The sequence below is a fragment of the Myotis myotis genome, unplaced genomic scaffold (genome assembly GCF_014108235.1).
Source record: "Myotis myotis isolate mMyoMyo1 unplaced genomic scaffold, mMyoMyo1.p scaffold_m19_p_3, whole genome shotgun sequence".
NCBI classification, from domain to species: Eukaryota; Metazoa; Chordata; class Mammalia; order Chiroptera; family Vespertilionidae; genus Myotis; species Myotis myotis.
Genome location: NW_023416335.1, coordinates 209,496,091 through 209,517,777, shown reverse-complemented (window position 1 = coordinate 209,517,777; position 21,687 = coordinate 209,496,091). Strand labels below are relative to the sequence as shown.

At 54.9% G+C, this 21,687-nt stretch overlaps 1 protein-coding gene across 8 annotated transcripts in view; it reads right to left on the bottom strand.

The window, feature by feature from the left end:
* The window catches only part of ZC3H7B (zinc finger CCCH-type containing 7B), a 40,337-nt gene extending 19,560 nt beyond the window's left edge, over positions 1 to 20,777 (bottom strand). For 2 of the 8 annotated variants that reach the window (XM_036298185.1, XM_036298190.1), the window contains exons 1-5: positions 20,480 to 20,775; positions 6,097 to 6,155; positions 5,136 to 5,169; positions 4,822 to 5,019; positions 754 to 912 (exon numbers count right to left, since the gene is read on the bottom strand). In XM_036298185.1, the coding sequence (XP_036154078.1) occupies positions 754 to 912; positions 4,822 to 5,019; positions 5,136 to 5,169; positions 6,097 to 6,149 (444 nt within the window). In that variant the 5' untranslated portion in view covers positions 6,150 to 6,155; positions 20,480 to 20,775. Of the gene's footprint in view, positions 1 to 753; positions 913 to 4,821; positions 5,020 to 5,135; positions 5,170 to 6,096; positions 6,156 to 9,745; positions 9,768 to 10,126; positions 10,148 to 10,785; positions 10,809 to 11,431; positions 11,549 to 20,479 lie in introns of those variants that run through there. The other 6 variants (XM_036298192.1, XM_036298191.1, XM_036298186.1 and 3 more) reach the window with 6 other exon arrangements.
* Between the last annotated feature and the right edge of the window lie 910 nt (positions 20,778 to 21,687).

The window sequence follows — 21,687 nt, the reverse complement described above, 5'->3', positions numbered from 1 at the left end:
TTCGTGGCCCATGCGCGGAAGTCGGTATTTTGTGGTAGAGCCGGTATTTTGTGGAAGAGCCACACTCAAGGGGTCAAAGAGCCGCATGTGGCTTGCGAGCCGTGGTTTGCTGAGCTGCAGTTTGCCGACCACTGGTCTAAAGCCATGCCAGGGGTCAATGGTGGAGCCAGGCCTAAACTGGGATATTTCCATCTGTCTCCTAGTAGACTGTGGGTCCCCGGAAGGCACAGATGGGGCACCGTGTGGGCACGTAGTAAATACCTGCTAAGTGGATGGATAAATGGGGAGGGGGGATGTGCCCAGCGTGCACGGGCTGGTGCAAGCAATGCTCTCTACTGGCCATTTCCCATTGTCTCCTTCCGACCTAATAAACAGCCTGGACATTAGGACCCCACACATGTGGCACCCCTTTTAGTCTCACTGCAACCCTGTACTCAGTGTCTCACCGACTCTATGATCAGACGGCCTGGGTGCAAATCTCAGCTCTGCCGCCCCCTAGCAGTGACGGTGGGGAAGTTCCTTCCTCTCCGTCCTCATCTTTAAAATGGGGATCACTGTATCCACCTCAAAGGGTTGTCTGTGGCAACTGAGTTGATACAATGTATCTTCAGCAACGCCTGGCACTCAGCTCAGTGCTAACAAAAGTATCTGCAGCTCCAGGTAACAGAGGAAACAGGCTCAGAAAGGCGGGGTGGCTTGGCCGGAGTGAGGGCCTAAGCCCGGCCCCTGGCGTGGATGCAGAGCCACACTCACGTGGGGCAGGGCGAGCGAGCAGCGGCTGCTGCACTCATAGGCCTCCTTGTGGCGTCCCAGCTCGTTGAGGGCGCGCGCCTTGCGGAACAGCGCCCGGATGTTCTCGGCGTCCAGGCTCAGCGCCTTCTCGCTGTCCTCCAGCGCCTTCTCATACAGGCCCTGCCGAGAGGAGCAGGTGCTCTGTCAGCCCGTACCCCCCCTCCCCCAAGCCTTTGCCCCTTCCCCCCGAAGACCAGCCTCCCTTCCCTGCAGAGACAGAGGATGCCGGAGGACCCGGCTCAGGGAGAGGCTCCAGAGCTCCAGGAAACAGCTCTGGTGTTCATACTCCGGTCAAGGGCATCCCTGTGTCCAGCTGCAGGGGCGGCCGATTGTCAGGACACTGGAGGGAGGGCCTTCATGCCACAGTGACGAGCCCAGTCACTCAGACACGTCTATTCCGTGTCTGCCTTCGGTTCAGCACACCATGGACTGAGCCCTGGCTGGTGTGGTTCAGTGGGTTGGGCATCATCCTGTGCACCAAAAGGTTGCTGGTTCGATCCCCGGTTAGGGCACATGCCCCGGTTGCAGGCTTGATCTCCAGTTGGGGGCGTGTAGGAGATAGCCGATCAGTGTTCTGCTCTCACATCTATGTTTCTCTCTCTCCCTCTCCTCCCCCACCTCTAAAAATCCACAAAAAGTCTTAAAAAAAAAAAAGAGAGAGAACACCATGGACTGAGAATAATAAAGGCGCCTTCAAGAGGAAGTGAACTTGCCGGGAGCCGGTCCATCCTTGCTGTTTCAAGGGACCTGGCATATATGGCATACTGTTCTTAATATGTTTGCTCACCGCCGAAACCGGTTTGGCTCAGTGGACAGAGCGTCAGCTTGCGGACTGAAAGGTCACAGGTTCGATTCCGGTCAAGGGCATGTACCTGGGTTGCGGGCACATCCCCAGTGGGAGATGTGCAGGAGGCAGCTGATCGATGTTTCTCTTTCATCGATGTTTCTAACTCTCTATCTCTCTCCCTTCCTCTCTGTAAAAAAAATCAATAAAATATATTTTAAAAAAAATATATGTTTGCTCACCTTCTTGGCACTATGTGTTTTAACCAAGGTCACCTCTTTGAGAAAGGTTGTTTCCCCAGGTAGGGATTTTCCCCTGAAGTTAGGGAGGGAATAAAATCCCTTAACTAAGTGCCGGCGGGTAATTAATCACTTTAACTACGAACAATCATGCTTAAGCTACATAATCTTTACTCCCTGGAATGGAGATAAGAAACGCCCTAACCTTTGGAATAGAGATTGATAGGATTGGAATCAACTGGTATAAATACAGATGTAACAAGACAACAGGACACAGAACCTAGACACAGAACCTAGACACAGAACCTACACAGAACCTAGAGACAGAAGAACTTCACTGGAGAGAACATGGCAAAAGATCCTGGACAGAAACTGGCCACACAACCTAGAGACAGAACCTAGCGAGAGAACATGGCAAAAGATCTTGGACAGAACCTGGCTACAGAACCTGGCTGGAGAACCTAGCGAGGGAACATGGCTACAGAACCTGGCTGGAGAACCTGGAGAACCTGGCTGGAGAACCTAGCAAGAGAACATGGACACAGAACCTGGCTGGAGATCCTAACCAGAACTTGGCTGGAGATCCTGACCAGAACTTGGCTAGAGATCCTGGCTAGGCTGCTGATCAACTGAACACTGTCTCCGTGTCATTCCTTCTTCGCCGACTCCGTCCACACCTTTGGGGACCCCTGGACCTGCTGGGGTTGGACCCCAGCATGAACTCAGGAAGGCAGCCAGCGTACAGAGAGGTGTGAACAGGCACCTGGCTGGCCCGTTTATCCAGAACAGTCCGCTGTGAGTTCCAGGTGTCCCTGAGCCCACAGCACAGCCTCCACAGGATCTGGCCAGTGCCTGAGTCAGCGAGCGAGCAGGGCAGGGACGAGGGGGAGGCTGGAGCTCTGAGGAGGAGAGGAGACCGAAGTGTGGAGAAAGAAGTGAGGGTGTGATGGGAGGCAAGGAGCTCAGGAGGGAGGAGCAAGAGGCCAGAGGTTTGCAGAAAGAGGCAGGGTGATGAGAAGAGGGGTTCTCTGACTGCCACAGACTCCTGCCAATGCTCAGCGCCCCCCCCACCCCACCCCCGCCCAGATTCTAACATAATCCATCTGGGGTTGGGCTTAGGCACCAATACTATTTTATTTATTTCTTTTTTAAATATATATTTTATTGATTTCAGAGAGGAAGGGAGAGGGAGAGAGATAGAGATAGAAACATCAGTGATGAGAGAAAATCATTGATTGGCTGCCTCCTGCACGCCCCCTACTGGGGATTGAGCCCACAACCCCGGCATGTGCCCTTGACTGGTCACAAACCTGGGACTCTGCAGTTCGCAGGCTGATACTCTATCCACTGAGAAAAACCAGCTAGAGCACCAGTACCATTTTAAAAATTGTTTCTTTATCTGAAACATTTTTATTTATTGATTGATTTTTGCTTGAGCCACCATTGTCTCAACCAAACAATTGGTGCATAGCTTTGGCCCTTGCCAGAGCTCAAGGTCCATCAGCATTCTGGATACTTTGTTTACACTTTCCTGATAGCGTAGACAATAAATATTTTTACCGGATTTGTGTTACCCCCGTTCCCTATAATAAATAGTACCTTACACCCTTGGGAATCAATAAAAAATCACCTTCTTGGTGCTTGGAGTAAAGGTAACACAACCCTTGATATTTTAGAATTACAACAGCATACTGTGCAATTATCCCAGGCAAACTTACGAACTAATTCCTTACATGCTAGCAACAATTTTAAAAGGACATGAAAGAATTTAATTCCTTCCACTGGATCTCCTTACATTTGCCTCTCAGCATAACCACTATTGCCTGTCTCAGTCTCATTCTTATATGTTTATTTCTAGTCTGCAGATGTGGAATGAAGAGTCTTAAAAGGACTCGAACCCTTCAGGCAGCATTCACTTTTCAAGATTTATTAAGGAAAACGAAAAGGGGGAGATGCTGGAAGCTACCCATTGTCTATGCCAGTGATGGCGAACCTATGACATGCGTGTCAGAGGTGACACGCGAACTCATTTTTTTGGTTGATTTTCCTTTGTTAAATGGCATTTAAATACATAAAATAAATATCAAAAATATAAATCTTTGTTTTACTATGGTTGCAAATATCAAAAAATTTCTACGTGTGACACGGCACCAGAGTTAAGTTAGGGATTTTCAAAATGCTGACACGCCGAGCTCAAAAGGTTCGCCATCACTGGTCTATGCTATCAGGAAAGTATAAACAAGGAACCCAGAATGCTGATGGACATTGAGCTCTGGCAAGGGCCAAAGCTATGCACCAATTGTTTAGTTGAGACAATGGTTGCTCAAGCAATTTCCTGACCTAATAGTCTCAAAGTAAATCTTCATTAGTACTTACTGACCTTTAAGATAGTCTGTCTGCTACCAGAATTGCCTGCCTGACTAAGGGCAATATGTGTATCTAAACTGAATAAAAGGTTGGCAGGGCCTGGGCACCAGTGAAGCCCTCCCACTAGAGTTGGGCTCTCCGCCTGGCCCCCCGTTTCCAAATTCATATTTCTTGTCTAGTCTTGTCATGTGAGCGCGGCCCTTCTCCAGGTCCTGAACCCAAGCCATGCAGGACGTGGATATCACAACTCTCACAGATTTTAGAGAAATGGAGAGAAAGAGAGAGAGAGAGAGAGAGAGAGAAACGTCGATTTGTTGTTCCACTTAGTCATGCACTCATGGTTGACTCTTGTATGTGCCCTAATCAGGGATCAAATCTGCAACCTTGGTGTAGCAGGACAATGCTCTAACCAGTGAGCTCCCCAGCCAGGGCTGGCCAACAGTATCACTTAAGAATTGTTATTATGTATTAGGACTTTAAAGCTCCAGGTGAGTGTGCTGTGCAGCCGGGCTGAGAGCCCAGGGGGTGATGGTGAGGGTCAGACAGGAGGATGTACAGGCGGCCTTGCAGAGGCTCCCGCGGAATGGGCCTGGCTCACTGGGCATCATGATTGGGGGGGCGGGGGGGCGCCAGGCTCACCATGGTGAAGTAGCAGGCGGCTCTGTTGACATGCAGCTTGCACAGCAGCTCCCGGGGCAGGTCCACCTGGTCAGAGGCGGCGTATTCGGCCACGTTCAGCCCCTCCATGTATTGCACCAGGGCCTGCTTGTGGTCCTTCTCCCGGAACAGGTCATTGCCCTCAGCAAACAGGTTCTGCACCAGCTTGAGCAGAAAGGCCTGCCGGGGGGAGGGCACAGAGGGGCTCAGGGGCTTTCTCCATCAGCCCCAGCCCGGCCCCTGACCCCCGGCCTCCACGCCCCTTCACCATCCCCAGCCCGGCAGCTGACACTCACCTCATATTCTTCTTGCTTTAGGGGTAGGGTCGACCTGGCAGGAAAAGGAGAGGAACACGAGGTCTGGTGAGCCCAGGGATCCGGGCGCACGGAGGTCCGGGAGCCAGGGGCCACGGGCCAGAGATCATGCCTGGAGTGGCTCCTCCAGCTCCATCCTCAGATGTCAGCTTAGCCATTAGGGTGCGGGGACAGCACTTTTTTCTCCCTAAACCCTCACCACGCTAGCCTTCCATCCCCCGTGAAAGGGAGGGAGGAAGGCTCGTGTCTGCCCCAGGCCCGGCAGCCGGCTTTCCCAGGAGCAGATGCTCTAGGTGAGCCGGCTGTCCTCTGCCTGAGACCGGGCCTCTGGGAATGACCGTGCCCACCAGCCAGACCTGCAGCTGCAGGCCCCGGCACCACCAGCAGTCCGCCCCAGCCCCTTCTCCCGCCCCTCCCACAGAACACACAGGACCCAGCCGATGCCAGGCACACTCAGAGCCCCTAGGATTCTTCGAGTCTGGTGAGACCCTAAACAGTTCCTTATCTCTGACCTCAGCTTTCTCATCTGCACAATGGAGACGAGACTGCCTCCTTTGCTGGGCTGTTGTGAAGGTGAGAACAGCGATGCATGGCAAGGCCCAGCACGGAGCCTGGAGGATGTGCTCATTAAGTGGGAACCGCTGACTTACTCCCCGATGTGCAAGGCAAGCGAGAGAATTAACGAGCACAGGCGGACGGTAGGGGACATGGTATAGGGGACAAGACCGAAAGGTAACCGGGGCCAGGGAGCGCGTGTGTGGGGGGTTCGTGGCTCACACGTGGGGTTCGCAGATCCAGCCCCCGAGCCCCGGCCATGCCAGCCCCTTCCTAGCACTCCCCCCTCCCCCCTCCCCCACGCACACGGGAATGCGAGCAGCAAAGGCTCCGTGAGCAGGAAGAGGAGACTGGAGGACCCCTGCTCAGCCGCCCAGTGCGCACTCACTGAATGAACTGCAGCCCCTTCTCGATGTCCGCCTTCCGTCTCTGCCTCTCCATCAGTCTCTGGGGGAGAGAACAGTACATCAGTCCGTCAGCAGGGGCCGGCGCCATCTGCCCCCCACCAGGGACTCGCCCTCACTCATCCCTTTCGCAGGAGCAGAGGGGAGGCACTGAGGGCAGGAACCTGTCTCAGGGCCTCCAAAGACTGAGCCACGCCATGCAGCTCCTGCCCTCCCCGCCCAAGTCCCCCGGACGTGGAGTTTGTACAGTGCCCTCGGTGGCCAAGGGGCTGCCTGGAGGCCCCCTGCCCTTTCCCACAGCATGGCTTGGGCTGCAATACTGCACGGGACACCCTCGAGTTCAAGGGAAAAACCTTGTGTAACCTTCAAACTCAGTCTGGGGAGAAGTGACAGAAAAAGCAAAATGTTGCCCCTGACTACAGACACAGTGTAGCGCCACGCACTGGGCCAGGCACTCGTCTGAGGCTCTTACTGAATCGTTCAACAGCACAGCGAGGCAGGCATCATTCTGCCCCTATCTTACCCAGGAGGAGCTGGAGCCCAGGGAGGCCCCGTCATGAGCTGGCGTACAGCTGAGGCAGGATTTGAACCCAGGCCCCTCTCCTTTCATGCCCCTCCCCAGTAGCCCCTCCACTCAGCCCTACGTGCACCATCTTCATACAGTACATGGTGGTGAGAGAAATAGATGAATGAGTAGCAGCTCACCCAACTCAGACTTTCTATAGGTAAGAATAAGTGAACGAGAAGAACTGACCCTGAGACGTTAACAATCAGATAATAATACGCAAACAGTTGCAGAGTGCTAACCACGTTGTCACGATCGTTTTACACGCGGTTCCTTCCTTAACCCTTACTCCCCGCACTGCCCTGAGTCGGGGCTGCCATAATGTGCCCATTTTGCAGAGGAGGAAACAGAGGCACAGAGAAGTTGAAGAGACTTGCCCAAGGTCACACAGCTAGTTCATGGGGGAGCTGAGATTCAAACCCCGCAACCTGGCTCCAGAGCCCCCACACGTCACCATCACCCTTCCTGTCACCCACTAAGCAATCGGCCCCACCCCCCACCCCCCGGGGACCCCTCAGCCTGTCATCAGGCTCAAAATCATTCCCTCCCTGGCCCGGAGTCCCGCTGCCTGCTGCACAACCTCCCCTCCCTTTCCTGGTCACGTGTAGTGAAAGAGTTGTCCACACCGTCTCCACATCCTCACCTCCCACGCCACCCCACCCACAGCCACCCACTCCCACTGCTCCGCAGCCGCCTGCCGAGGGCCCTCCCGCCCCAGGGACCTCCTCACTGCTGAGTCCAGCAGAGGGACAGGTGGCACTCTGCCGGGGTCCAACCCCAGCAGGTCCAGGGGTCCCCAAAGGCGTAGACGGAGTCGGCGAAGAAGGAAGGACACGGAGACAGCGTTCAGTTGATCAGCAGCCTAGCCAGGATCTCTAGCCAGGATCTCCAGCCAAGTTCTGGTCTGGATCTCCAGAGAGGTTCTGCCTAGGATCTCCTGCCAGGTTCTGTGTCCATATTCTCTTGCTAGGTTCTCCAGGTTCTCCAGCCAGGTTCTGTAGCCATGTTCCCTTGCTAGGTTCTCCAGCCAGGTTCTGTCCAGGTTCTCCAGCCAGGTTCAGTCACCAGGTTCTAGTCAGGTTCTCTTGCCAATTTCTGTAGTCAGGTTCAGTCCAGGATCTTTTGCCATGCTCTCTCCAGCGAAGTTCTTCTGTCTATAGGTTCTGTGTAGGTTCTGTCTTCTTAGTTCTGTGTTCTAAGCTCTGTATTCTAAGTTCTGTGTCTTACTGTCTTATTACATCTGTATTTATACCAGTTGATTCAATCCTATCAATCTCTATTTCAAAGGTTAGGGCGTTTCTTATCTCCATTCCAGGGAGTAAAGATTATGTAGCTTAAGCATGATTGTTCATAGTTAAAGTGATTAATTACCCACCTGGCACTTAGTTAAGAGGTTTTATTCCCTCTCTAACTTCAGGGGAAAATCCCTACCTGGGGAAACAACCTTTCTCAGAGACCTTGGTTAAAACACATAGTGCCAAGAAGGTGAGAAAACATATTAAGAACAGTATGCCATCTATGCCAGATCCTTTGAAACAGCAAGGATGGACCGGCTCCCGACAAATTCCCCCTTTTTTATTTTTTAAAAGGAGGCATTAAAAAGAAAAAAAAAAACCCAAATGCTCTCTTGTATCCATTTTAAGAGTAGGATTGGCGCTTTCCACTATTACCTGAGGCCTGATCTATCACCCCAGGGAGAGCTTGCCAATCCTGCACTTTCCCGGGGTGGAAAGGCTGCAGTGGGGTTAAGGATAAGGCTCCTTGGGCCTACCTCCTCCCATGCCTTTACATTTACCTTTCCTTCCTCAGAAAAGCATGGACATACTTCTTGTATAAAACGTTCTGTCTGACTGGGAGTAACCTTAATTCCTCTGCTAGCAAGCATATGTGTTAAAAGATCAATACAGAGTCTTATTTCTTTTAGACTCAGTATGGCACATCTTCTTAATCTAAAGATCAATACAGAGTCTTCTTTCTTTGGACTCAGTATGGCACATCTTCTCAATCTAAGTTCTGTACTATCCACCTTCTTACCCTACTTATCCTCTATAGGGGGGTCTGCAGTACCCTGGTGGAGTCCTATCCGTCCCGAGTGTGGGGGTTCTCAATGGGGGGGGGGCTTACCTAAGGGAATCCTGTTCCAGGGGTTCCCAAAGGTGTGGACGGAGTCGGCGAAGACTATCCACCCTCTTCCTACGGTGGAGTCCTATCCGTCCCGTGTGTGGGGTGCTTACCTAGGGGTCCCTGTTCGGGCGCCAGATGCCGGGGTCCAACCCCAGCAGGTCCAGGGGTCCCCAAAGGCGTAGACGGAGTCGGCGAAGAAGGAAGGACACGGAGACAGCGTTCAGTTGATCAGCAGCCTAGCCAGGATCTCTAGCCAGGATCTCCAGCCAAGTTCTGGTCTGGATCTCCAGAGAGGTTCTGCCTAGGATCTCCTGCCAGGTTCTGTGTCCATATTCTCTTGCTAGGTTCTCCAGGTTCTCCAGCCAGGTTCTGTAGCCATGTTCCCTCGCTAGGTTCTCCAGCCAGGTTCTGTCCAGGTTCTCCAGCCAGGTTCAGTCACCAGGTTCTAGTCAGGTTCTCTTGCCAATTTCTGTAGTCAGGTTCAGTCCAGGATCTTTTGCCATGCTCTCTCCAGCGAAGTTCTTCTGTCTATAGGTTCTGTGTAGGTTCTGTCTTCTTAGTTCTGTGTTCTAAGCTCTGTATTCTAAGTTCTGTGTCTTACTGTCTTATTACATCTGTATTTATACCAGTTGATTCAATCCTATCAATCTCTATTTCAAAGGTTAGGGCGTTTCTTATCTCCATTCCAGGGAGTAAAGATTATGTAGCTTAAGCATGATTGTTCATAGTTAAAGTGATTAATTACCCACCTGGCACTTAGTTAAGAGGTTTTATTCCCTCTCTAACTTCAGGGGAAAATCCCTACCTGGGGAAACAACCTTTCTCAGAGACCTTGGTTAAAACACATAGTGCCAAGAAGGTGAGAAAACATATTAAGAACAGTATGCCATCTATGCCAGATCCTTTGAAACAGCAAGGATGGACCGGCTCCCGACAGCACTCACCTTTCCTGGCCCTCCCGCTGCACCTGCCCGGCCCCCTCACAGTCACCTCTCCGAGCATTCCTGCTCCGTCCATTAGGGCTCCTCATCCCCTGCCCAGGTCCCCCAAATCACCTGGGCTTCCATAAGGGACAAGACTCCTGTTCTCCTCAGTCCACGCGCTCTCCCCAGGTGAGCCCTTGCACTTGGTGACCTCCTGAGTCATGTCGATGACTCACAAACCTGCTCCGCCCACCAGGGCACCCCTTCCCCAATATTTCAGATTCCTGTCTCTGACTTTCTGGGTAGAGCTACCTGGATGTCCGACACCCAGGCTGCTAATGACTCCCATGCCTTTCCCAATCCTAGGCTCTCTACCTAGAATGCCCCACGACACACACACACCTAGCCAACTCCATTTATCCTCTAAGACCAGCTCAGCCCAGCCGGCGTGGCTTGGTGGTTGAGTGTCGACCTGTGAACCAGGAGGTCAAGGTTCGATTCCCGGTCAGGACACATGTCCGGGTTGCAGGCTCGATCCCCAGTGTGGGGCATGCTGGAGGCAGTTGATCCATGGTTCTCTCTCATTATGGATGTTTCTATCTCTCTCCTTCTCTCTTCCTCTCTGAAATCAATAAAAATAAAAATAGAAAGACCCAGCTCAGATGCCTCCATATCCAGAAAATCCTCCCTGATGCCACCCCCACTGGGTTGGTTGATCCTCGAACTCATATCATTCCAATCTTTTTAAAAATATATCTTTATTATTAATTTCAGAGAGGGAGGGAGAGATAGAAACATCAATGATGACAGAGGATCATTGATGGCTGCCTTCTGCACACCCCCCCACTGGGATCAAGCCTGCAACCCAGGCATGTGGCCCGACTGGGACTCGAACTGTGACCTCCCGGTTCATAGGTCTACATTCAACCACTGAGCCACACTGGCTGGGCAACACATCCCAGTCTCAACTCAGCAGCTTCTCCTAACCCTGTTTCTCTTCCATGAACCCCCCACTCTAGTCATAGCTGTGACTGCCATCCTGTTCAATCTTCCACCTTTACCTGTTAAACTTTCCTCCCTCCACAGCTCCTGCCCTCCCCTCCACAACCGGGGCTGTCTCTCAGGCCCTCACTATCTCCTGCCAGCAGCCTCCAGGGAGGCCCTCCAACCTGCTGCCAGGGGTTGGCGGTCAAGGATATCTGTCTAACACACGTCAGTGCCACGCCCCTGCTCAACACCCTTCCGGGTGTGCGCACGCAGACACACACAGAGTGCAGGCTTTTTTAAAGGTTGAAAACCAAATACATTCTGTCATCTAGTGATGTAGCAATGCCAGTTTTCTGGGTCTGATAAGATAAGACAACTATATATTACCATCCGGGAAAGCTGGGTAGGGAACGCTGTGCTATTTTTGCAATTTCCTGTGAATAAAAAGTTAAACAAACAAACCTTCCATGACACCCACTAGCAGGGCAAGTCCCGGGCACACAGCACTGTAGGCACGGCCTCCTTCCAGCCCGGGCCCAGCCTGGACTCTTACACTCTGGCAGCGTCCCATTCACGCTGCCCATCTGTCTGGAACGCCCTTCATACCCTCGCTGCCTTCCCACCCTGGCCAGTGCCCGGTGCTTCAGTGAAGCTCGGCCCAGAGGGTCCTCTACAGAAAGGCTGCCTTCCCCGAGGGCCCTCGCACAGCCCCGAGCTCACCACAACTTGTCCTGGTTAACTGACATCAGGTGCTGTGTCCCCAGCTCTCTCCAAACTATGAGCTCCCTGAAGGCATAGGCTGTCCCTGGGTCATCTCTGAGAGGAAGGGGAGCCTCGGGAACCCTAGAATAACAGTGTAGAGGCTGATTTCAGTCCCCAGGTATTAAGCACTTTCTCCTACCAGACATTGTTCTAGGAGCTTTAAATGTAACCCTCAATCCTCACCACATCCCCTAAGACGGTACTGTCATCATCCCCATTTTACAGATGAGGAAACCAAGGCACCAGGAGGTGACATGATCTGACAGTTAGTAAGTGATGAGCTGGGGTTTGAACGCTGGCAGTCGACTCTGGAGGCCGCCAGTCACCTCCCAACCCAGCGGTGTTCCTCCCCATCCCCACACCCACAGGACATCGCCAGTCTCAGCCCACACACCACCGCCTGGCACTCACCTGTCCCAGGTTTCTTGAAAAAGTAGCAGCCAGTGCAGACTGCAGACCACACACACACACACACACACACACACACACGCACATGCTCACGCACACGCACACACACACGCGCACACACGCGCACACACGCTCGCACGCTACCTGAGGTTATGTCATCTGCAAGATCCCTGGCTGTCTCCTGACTCACCAGCCTCCGTGGCTTACTCAGAGACCTGGGAAGGTTTCTTCTCGCCATCCCGACCTCCCCAGTCAGCATTCTAGGTCTGCGCCGATCCCTACCCCCCAGTGCTACGGGCCTGCCAGTCCACCCTCGGACCCTCGGCTCCCAGGAGGTCAGGCAGGGGTTTCGGCTCATTTTTGGAGGTTATCACTGAGCGTCAAGCACCTTGTATGGCAGGGGGTTTGAACTGGGGCCCACGAGAGAATTCAGGGGTCCACTTAGAAGTTTGCTTGTTTTGTTTTGTTTTGTTTTTTAATCCTCACCCGAGAATATTTTCCCCTATTGATTTTCAGAGAAAGTAGAAAGGAGGAGGGGGTCGGGGGGGGAGAGAGAGAAACAATGATGTGAGAGAAACACATCGACTGGTTGCCTCCTGCACTGACCCTAACTGGGGCCAGGGATCAAGCCTGCAACCCAGGTGTGTGTCCTTGACCTGCCCAGGTCGACGCTCTAACCACTGAGCCCGCCGGCGAGGGCCATTTTCAAGCTTTTTTCACGAACCTCTACCTGATATTTAGCATGCCCTTCAGCTATGGATGTAGGCAATCCACCGCTCTAGTCTCTGTGCTAGAAATCACTGCTTTCCCCGTCACCTTGCAGCTACTGCAGACATAACAAAATATTGCTCACACTCATCACAACTGCGAAGTTATGGTAGTTGTGTTCTCACCGCTGGGTCTTGCTTTTTAGCGCATTGATGAAAAAGCATGGCCACAGGCCAACAGGACCGGTGTCCTCTGTCATCCTGTGCATTTCAAGTTTAATGCATTTCAAAGCAGCTCCTAGGGAGGCTTCCCCAGGCCGCCCGACGGGTCAGCGGGGCAGCGACGGTTTAAAAGCTCTGTTCTAAGGAATCATGTTTTATCCCTCCAATAATCTCACACCTAGGTGTTATTATCCCCATTTTCCACAGAAAAGCCAGGCTTGAAAAAATAACAAGTGAGCCTGGCCAGTGTGGCTCAGTGGTCATGGTTCGATTCCCGGTCAGGGCACACGTCCGGGTTGTGGGTTCGAGCCCCAGTGTGGGGCGTGCAGGAAGCAGCGGATCAATGATTCTCTCTCGTCATTGATGTTTCTCTCTCTCTCTCTCTCTCTCTCTCCCTTCTTTGAAATCAGTAAAAGTATATTTAAAAAATAAAATAAAAAAGGGAGGCTTGGCGGGTCCGTGACTTGCCCAGGGCCACGGGGCTGCCGAGGGAGAAAGCTGGCGGGACCCGCTCGGCCCCAGGCGCCACCGGGAGCCCCTGGGAAGGAGTGGCCGTGGAATGGAATGCCCCCGCCCCCGCCCAGGCCTCAGCAACCTGCACTTTGTTTCTTTAACTGGTCACCTCAACAGAAACCGAAGTTCAGGAAACGGCCCCCAGACCCTCCCACTGCCCCACCGTAAACCGCACTAGGAGGCAGCAGCAGGAGAGCTTACTCCTCCGCCCGCGCGTTCCCGTCCAGTCACAGGGAGCTGCAACTGCCATCATCTCGTCTCAGGCTCCCAACAACCTGGGGGCCAAACTGCACAGGAAGGGCCGGAAGCCACATCTGCGGTCGGGGCCAGGCTCCTGCGGCATCCCCACCCGCCAGCCGTGGTGCTCAAGTGGGATGTTTCAACGAGAACTCTTTTTTTTTTTAACAGAAAAGTAACAGAAGCTCATTGTACAACCCTTGGGAATTACGGGCAAGTATTAACAAAACAAAACAGGAAATGCTCCGAGTCCCGTAGCTCAGAGTGACCGCTTAACATGGCGGAGTTTCTTTCTTTCGAGCCATTGAGAAGCCGCTCCTGCTGGCGGGAGCTCGGAAGTCCTGGTGGCTGTGCCACCTGGTACACGGAGCGCCGAGGGGTTCACGGGCTGCTCTGCCAACTCCCCGGCCTGAAGACAGGGAGGCAGGTCGGGTCGGTGCGAGGAGCCGTGTGCAGGGCAGACCTGGGTTCCAGTCCCAGCGCCGTCTCACACTGGCTTTCGGGCACCTCTCTGAGCCTAAGCTTTCGTCCTTTGCAATATGGAGCTAAAAACAGGCCCTGGGCAAGACAACCTGCAGATGCCCGAAGTGTGCCCCCCACCGCGGAGCTGGGAAATTTGCGTTTCTGCTGAGCTGGATGCCGTGAGAACCCTGGCAACTCACAAAATCAGCCTACAGTCCTTTTCCATCAGTCCACACCCATGTCTTTTCGGTTTCTGTCTAGGCCACTCGTGCTTGGCAACATCCTGCTACTATCACTCATTTATTCAACAAATACCCACAGAACATCTGCAGGTGCAAGGGGTGCTGCCAGATGCTGGGGGCTGAGGCTAACCAAGTCCTTGGCCTTGTGGGGTTTGTGTGCCAGGCCCGGGGAAGACAAAGAAACAGGTCAGTGTTAAATGCACAAGTAAAGACACAGCTAAGAGTTACAAAGAAACTAAGATAGGAAATGGCAGGGAGCTTAGGGAAGGCCCTTCCGAGGAGGTGGCCTGTAAGAGACAAAAGGAGCCCGCATGTGGATATGGGAGGTGGGTCAGAGGGCACCCGGCCGAGGATGCAGCAAAGGCAACGGCCCTGGGGTGGGAACAAGCTCAGGACGTTCAAGGATGAGACAGAGGCCCGTGTGTCCGTGCTGCAGTGAAGGCAAGCCAAGCAGGAGGCAAGGTGCGAGGCGCAGGCCACGCTGGAGACGGCGCCGAGCTCTGCGCGTGTCAGGAAACCACTGGAAGGTGTTCCGCAGAGGAGTGACAGGGCTCATTTAAACCTTGAGAAGATGCCTTTGGCGGCTGCACTGAGGACGGATGCCAAGAGGGGAAGCTGGAAAATGAGCGGGGAGGCGACTGCAGTGGTCGTGGTCCAGGCCTGGGTCAAGAGGGCTGTGGAGCCGGTTCAGGAACATTCTGGAAGTTATTACACGATCACAGAACCACAACCATGCCCTATGAAGACACTGGGTGGTCTTTATAGCCTTCAGTGTTCCCTCATTTGAGGCTCCCAGCAAACCCCAGGCGGACGGGACTGAACCAGCACGGCCATTTCGCAGACCAGGAGACTGAGGCCACGCCTGGTGAAATGCTCGAGCCGGATCACGCAGCCAGCACATGCTGGAGCCGGGAGTGAACCGCAGGACCTTGGACTCCCTGCCCTGCACTCCTCTGCCTGCGGAGGAGGGGGAATGACAGGACCGGGAATGCTGTGGGAACAAGAGCCGATGGACCTCGGAAAACCCCAGCAGGGTCACGGCGGCCACCCCCCCTGCGGCCCTCGCTGGGGAGTGCTCAGCGGCTGCTCGCTGGCTGACCCCGCACTTCGGAAGACACGACCCTAACACGCTGTCCCTTTTCTGAGGCGCAGTGTGGACAGGGTAGGAGGAGCTGGAGGGTGGGTGACCCTCCGTTTCCTCCTTCTGGAAAAGAGGGACATCTCTTACCTTAAAGGACTGCCAGGAGGATTAATGAGAGACGGTGGGCAAAGCGTGACACAGACGTTAGATAAGTAGGTTTCCAGACAGTAAGAAAAGAGCTCCGTGGAGACCAAGCTAACAGGAAGGCGTCACCCCTGCACGGCAGCTAAGACCTCAGGCTCGGGAGCCTCCTGTGCTTGGCTCCCTCTGACCCCTGCTCCCCCACAGCGTGTGGCCTTGGAGCCTCAGTCTTCTCCTCTGCAAAATGGGGCTGTTGATAATCACTCCTGACTCAACGAGTTGTTAAGAGGTTTCAGTAAGACACAAAGTGCCAAGCACCGTGCTGGCACAGAGCAGCGCTAAACATGCGGTGGCCGCTGTGGCGACTGCCACCGTTACCCTCAGGCTGGTGTCCCGGGGCTGACAAGGGGCTCAGGAGTTGCTGCTGACCGGAGTGGCTGTAGATGGGTTCTGGATCAGGAATGCGCTGCCCCTTCCTCTGGGCCTCCACAGCCTGATGGGGAGCAGCGCTAACGCACCTGCAGAAGCCATCAGGACGCTCGCAAAGAGAGCAGACTAGCAGGGGAATGAGTGAGGGGGAAGGCGGCCCGGCGGCTGGTGATGACAGAGAAGGAAAATGAGCCCGTGTTCTATGGGCCATTAAATGTGATGAAAAGAGCTGGCTTCTGTGGAGGCTCCTGGGAGCTGACACGGAGCTGTCACTTCATCAACTCTGGCTGAGGCTCCAGCTTCATCCTGCAGCCCGACTTCCTCAGGGGACCCCTCCGCCTTCTGTCTGAAGACCACCACGCTGGCCCCGGCGGTCCCCTCCCTGCCTCCCAGCCAACCTAGGCCCACACTGGCCTCGCTCAAGAGCCAGACTCCCTGGGTTTGCTCTCCAGCTCGGCCTCTTACAGAATGTCACAGTCTCTGTGCCACAGTTTCTTCATCTGTGAAATGGGGATAATTAGCCCTGGCCGGTGCGGCTCAGTTGGTTGGAGCGTCATCCTGTACACCAACCAAAAGGTGGGGTGTTTGATTTCCGGTCAGGGCCCATGCAGGAGGCAGCTGATTGATTTTTCTCTCTCACATTGATGTTTCTTTCTCCCTCCCTTCCTCTCTCTAAGATCGGTTAAAAATAATAAAAATAATAAATAAACAAAATGGGGATAATTATAGTGCCTACCTATAGGGCTATTATAAAAATTAAATAAGCTGCCAAACCGGTTTGGCTCAGTGGATAGAGCGTCGACCTGCGGACTGAGAGGTCCCGGGTTCGATTCCGGTCAAGGGCATGTACCTTGGTTGTGGGCACATCCCCAGTGGGAGTATGCAGGAGGCAGCCGATTGATGTTTCTCTCTCATCGATGTTTCTAGCTCTCTATCCCTCTCCCTTCCTTTCTGTAAAAAATCAATAAAATATATTTATAAAAAAAAAATTAAATAAGCTAATCTAGGGAAAAGCACTCACACAGGGCCTGACCACTAGGTAACGGCCAGATCGGGGTTTTTAAATTATTAAAAATGTATACACTCCTCTAGTTCCTCTCATCTGTGTCTCCTGTCCTGATCTCAGGGCACTGAGCTTCTCCCACAAGTTACCACCAAACATCATCAAATCTCAGGGCTCATTTTCAGGAAGGAAAACTTAGGCCCAGAGACTCTGAGGGAGCTCAGTGGCAGAGCCAGACTTGAACCTGAACTCATACCTGTCACATACATACTAGTATTTTATTGACATTTAGAGAGGGGGGGGGAAGAGAGAGAAACATCAATGTGAGAAAGAAACATCGATCGGCTGCCTCCAGCACGCGCCCCAACTGGGGATCGAACCCCCAACCTTTTGGTGTACAGCACAACGCTCCACCTCACTGAGCCACACTGGCCAGGGCCTGTCACCTATATTGTGGCTGCACCAGATGGTCTCCCTGTTCCTTCCTTACGTGGCCCTGCCCTTATGCCTCTCAGTGCATCTCCTTAGAATGCCCTTGGCATGGCCTTTCTCAAGCCACCTTTCAAATATTCAAACGGCACTTCTAGGAAGAACTCCCACCTCCAGACAAAACAAGCCGTCCTCCTTTCCGGTGGGACATAATTCACTTTGACAGCACAATGGCTGGACGCGTCCTCCAGGCACCTCCACTGAGGCCTGGGGCACAGAGTGAGTCAGACCCACTTCCTGTCCTTGGGCAGCTCAAGTTAATCATCCATATCTTTTTCCTGTCCAAGCTACAAGCTCCCCCATGGTACCCCACCAGGTACCCGGCAGGCACGAAGGAACTGAACTTAGATCTCCATGCTCGGGGCCCAATCCTCCTTCCAGGGCCATCCTGCCTTCCCCAGCCTCACTTCCAGAAATCTCCGAGAGAGCACATTTACTGGGCCAGCCCTGCGAGGCGCTGGGACACAGGGCCATTTTAATAAAGCTCCCTGGCCTTGGGGAGCCTGCTGACCTTTTAGCTGAAGCCTCCACCCCTGTTGCATTTGCCAGTTCAGACTGTGCTGGTCTCTGTTCTTGTCTACACATCTAAGACGGAGCTGGCCCGATAACATGGTGTCACCTAGTACAGCCATTATGTTGCCAAGAGTCTCACAGGCCTGGGTGCAAATCCGGCTGGGCGCTCTGGGGCCAGCCACGTAAATCCTGTGTTTCTCGGTGTCTTCCACTGTGAAATGGAGATTAGCAACACCCACCCCTCACGGAGCCAGAGAGAAAGAATCAGAGAGAAAGCGTGTCAGCCTCCCAGCGCAGAGGCAAGTGTGGGGAGCCCAGGAACGACATCCTCTCCACCCAGCCACGCCTCCCGTCCTTTCACGTGCAAGCCCCACTTCCCGGAGGACGGCTTCCCTAACTTGCCCAGGTTACCCAAGAGCTCTCTCTTCCTTCCACTGCCTCTGCTTGACCCCAGTCTTAAGCGCTTCCTTGTTCTCTCCTTGGTTCACTAGGGTTCACGTTCCCTCTCCAGGCAGACTCAAAGGGAAAAAAGCACCCCCAAGCCTGCCCCGTAGCGCCTCCCCATGGTCACAAGAGGCGCTTGAAAAGTGGCTTGCTAAGGGAGCCCAGGATTCTGGGAAAGGGTGAAGACTTGGAATCAGAAAACCATGCAGGAAAGTTACACAGCGAGACATTCTATTCGCTAAGGGTCAGGTTTCTCAACCGGAAAGTGAGGACTGAAAAATGTCGCCCTGACATGGCTGCTGTGGAGGACAGAGGGGCCAACACACGTGGAAGCCCTTTTGTCAGGAGCTAGAAGTGCTAGTTGAACGTATATTATTTGCAGACTCTCACATCCAAACCTACTGATGCCTCAAGTTTCCTATACCTGAGACTAGCTCATTCCACAGATCTCCTTAGCCACCCAAACCCACATTTCAATGATGAGAGAGAATTGTTGATCAGCTGCCTCGTACACGCCTCCCACTGGGGCACGTGCCTGGACTGGGACTCCGAACCGTGACCTCCTGGTTCATAGGTGGACGCTTAACCACTGAGCCACGCCGGCCAGACCCAAACCCACATTCTTAACTGTCCATCAGAAACAAAAAGCCAAGAGCTGAGAATTCACTGCATCCATGGAACACAAACCCCAGCCCAGCTCAGGGGCCACAATCTCTCTCCCCTCCTCAGATCTCATCCCTCCTCCACACGGGCCCCTCCTTCCCGGCCTAAGGCATCCGGCGCCTCAAACCTGCTCCAGCCGCGCTTTGGGCAGGTTCCTATGGGAAGTGGAAATGGAGGAAGAGACACTGTGGGTTTGGTTGTATGTGGGGAGAGGGGAGGGGCCCTCATGGTGGTACCACTGAAGATTCCGCTGGAATCCTGCTTCCAACCATTGCTCAATGTTCTATGATTATGGAATTCTTGTGACAATTCAAGGATCTGCGTTCTGCTATTTTCATGAGACTTGATGCATTCCAGGCGCTGAGAGACATGGTAAGAAGTTGGGGTTCGTAGTCTGGTCCCTGGGAACCACAGTCCCAGTGAGCAACCCCGGGAGGAATGAAATTCCTGACACAGCTGCGGTGGGACCCCAGCCCCCACTCCTGCCCGGCCCCCCCTCAGCCCCCATCCTGGACCCCAACTCCACTGTTCCCCACTAATGCCATTTGTCACCCCGCCATCAGGGTCTGCCAGGGACCCCTCCCACCTGATTTCCCCTGGGAAACCGGCTTTGTGTCTGTGACCCCCAAACCTGCAGGCGGATTTTACGGGGAAATGGGTAAAAACCAGGGAGCAGGCCCGGGCGGTCCGAGGCCGCTGGGATGGGAGGGGTCCGAGGCTGGGGGTCGGCAGCTCCGGGGGACCCCTTTCCCAGGGGCGCCCCCCGACACGCCAGGCGCTGAGGCGTCCCTCGCAGCCCCCGTGCGCCCCGCTCCTCCCAGGACTTGGGGCTCCAGGACCGGCCCCGCGACCGGAAAGGCCCACCGCCCCGACCGCGCCCCCCTTTCCTGCCCCCCCTCCCGCCGGGCTGCAGGCCCGGAATCCCCGGGCTCGCGTGGCCGCCGCAGCCGGCTGGGGCGGCGCGTCGGCGGGCGCAGTCCATGGCTCTCGCTGGGGTCCCCCCAGCTCCCAGCGCTGCGGGGCCAAGGCGCACACAAAAGGCTGGGCCCCTTCGCGGGCACGGGCCGAGCCGCCGCGCACCCCCAAGCTCCGATCGCCGAGAGCACCCCCTAAAGAAAATTCCCAGGCACCCCCCACCCCCCGAGCTCCAGGGGCGCCCCGATCACCCAGCGGCAGGTGCCCCCGGCCGCCCAAGAACTTTGAAACTTTGGGGCCGGGCACGGGGACCGGGAGGGGGGCCCCCAAAAGGAGGACATGGGGGTGGGGGGGGGCCACGGCTTAGGTTCCGCCAAACGCACTTTCCAGGTGGCCCCGCGCAGCTCCGGCCGGGCCGGGCTCCCTCGCCGCCCCCGGGCCCCGCGCCTCTGCCCCGCGCCCGGCCCGGCGCCCTCCCGCCGGTCGCCCGGACGCTCGGCCCGGCCTCGCCCGGGGCGCGGGCGCCGCTGCACTCACCTCTCCGGCTGCGCTCCCCGCGGGCCCGCGCCGAGCCCGATAAGTGGTATGCTATGACTAGAGGTATGATTACGTTATTATTATTAGTAATAATAAGAGTAAGTGCTATTTAATTACGGGCGGCCGCATCCTGCTCGCGGCGCCGCCGCCCCGGCAGCTCCGTGCATGCGGCCCCGGCGCTGCACTTCCATCAGCAGCCGCTCGGCCGCCGCTGGGGCAGCACCGGGTGGAGGCCCGTCCGAGCCGCGGCGCTTCCTCCTCGGGTCCTAGCGCGGCTCCCCAGCCAGCCGCCGGGGTGGGGGCGGCGCGGGGCGCACCTGGGGGCGCGGGGGCGGGGCAGTCCCGCTTCCCCGGGAAAGCTCACGCCTGCAATTCATCGTTACTTTCTCTAAGTGTCCTTCTCTTTTCAGGCTTGTTCTTTGGGCAATTCTGGGCGGATGCCGGTCCGGCTCACGCCTCCGCCCTTCCCGGGTGTGTGAAAAGCGCCTGGGCTTCCAGGGAGCGTTCATTGAAGGCTTCCCAAAGCCCCAGCTGCGTTGTGTCTTGTCCCCGGCGAGGCCCTGAGGCTCAGAGAGGCCTCGGGACCTCGCTGGGTTGGTGTTCTATGAGTGGGATCTTTCCTGCAAGGAGGTGAGGCAGCTTAGAAGACCCAGAAGGTGAGGGAGGCTACCAAGGAGGGAGACCAGCTGTAACCCTCGAGGCATTCCTCATGCAAGGGGGAATTCAGCTGGACACCAGCCCCGCTGTCTCTTCATTTGGCACCAACTAGTTAAACTCTCTGAGATGGTCAATGGGCCTTTGCAAGACCCCACCCAGAGGTGGTGGCGCTTTGGAGAGAAAGGCGGCAAGGCTGGCACCGGCAGGTTGTTTTCTGGGAAACCCCAGTGCCCAATGTCCCTTGGGCAGCGGTGTTCCCCGCCCCCAGATAAGCCACACTCTGCACATGTTGATTCTTTACCCTCCCCAAACCCCACACAACAGTAACAGCCACCACTTCTTATTTACCACTAGAGGCCCGGTGCACAAAATCCGTGCACTGAGGGGGAGGGTTTCCCTCAGCCCAGCCTGCACCCTCTCCAATCTGGGACCTCTCAGGGGATGTCCGACTGCCAGTTTAGGCCCAACCCCATTGCCTGCCTGCCTGCCTGATTGCCCCTAACTGCTCCCCTGCCAGCCTGATTGACACCTAACTGCTCCCCTGCCGCCCA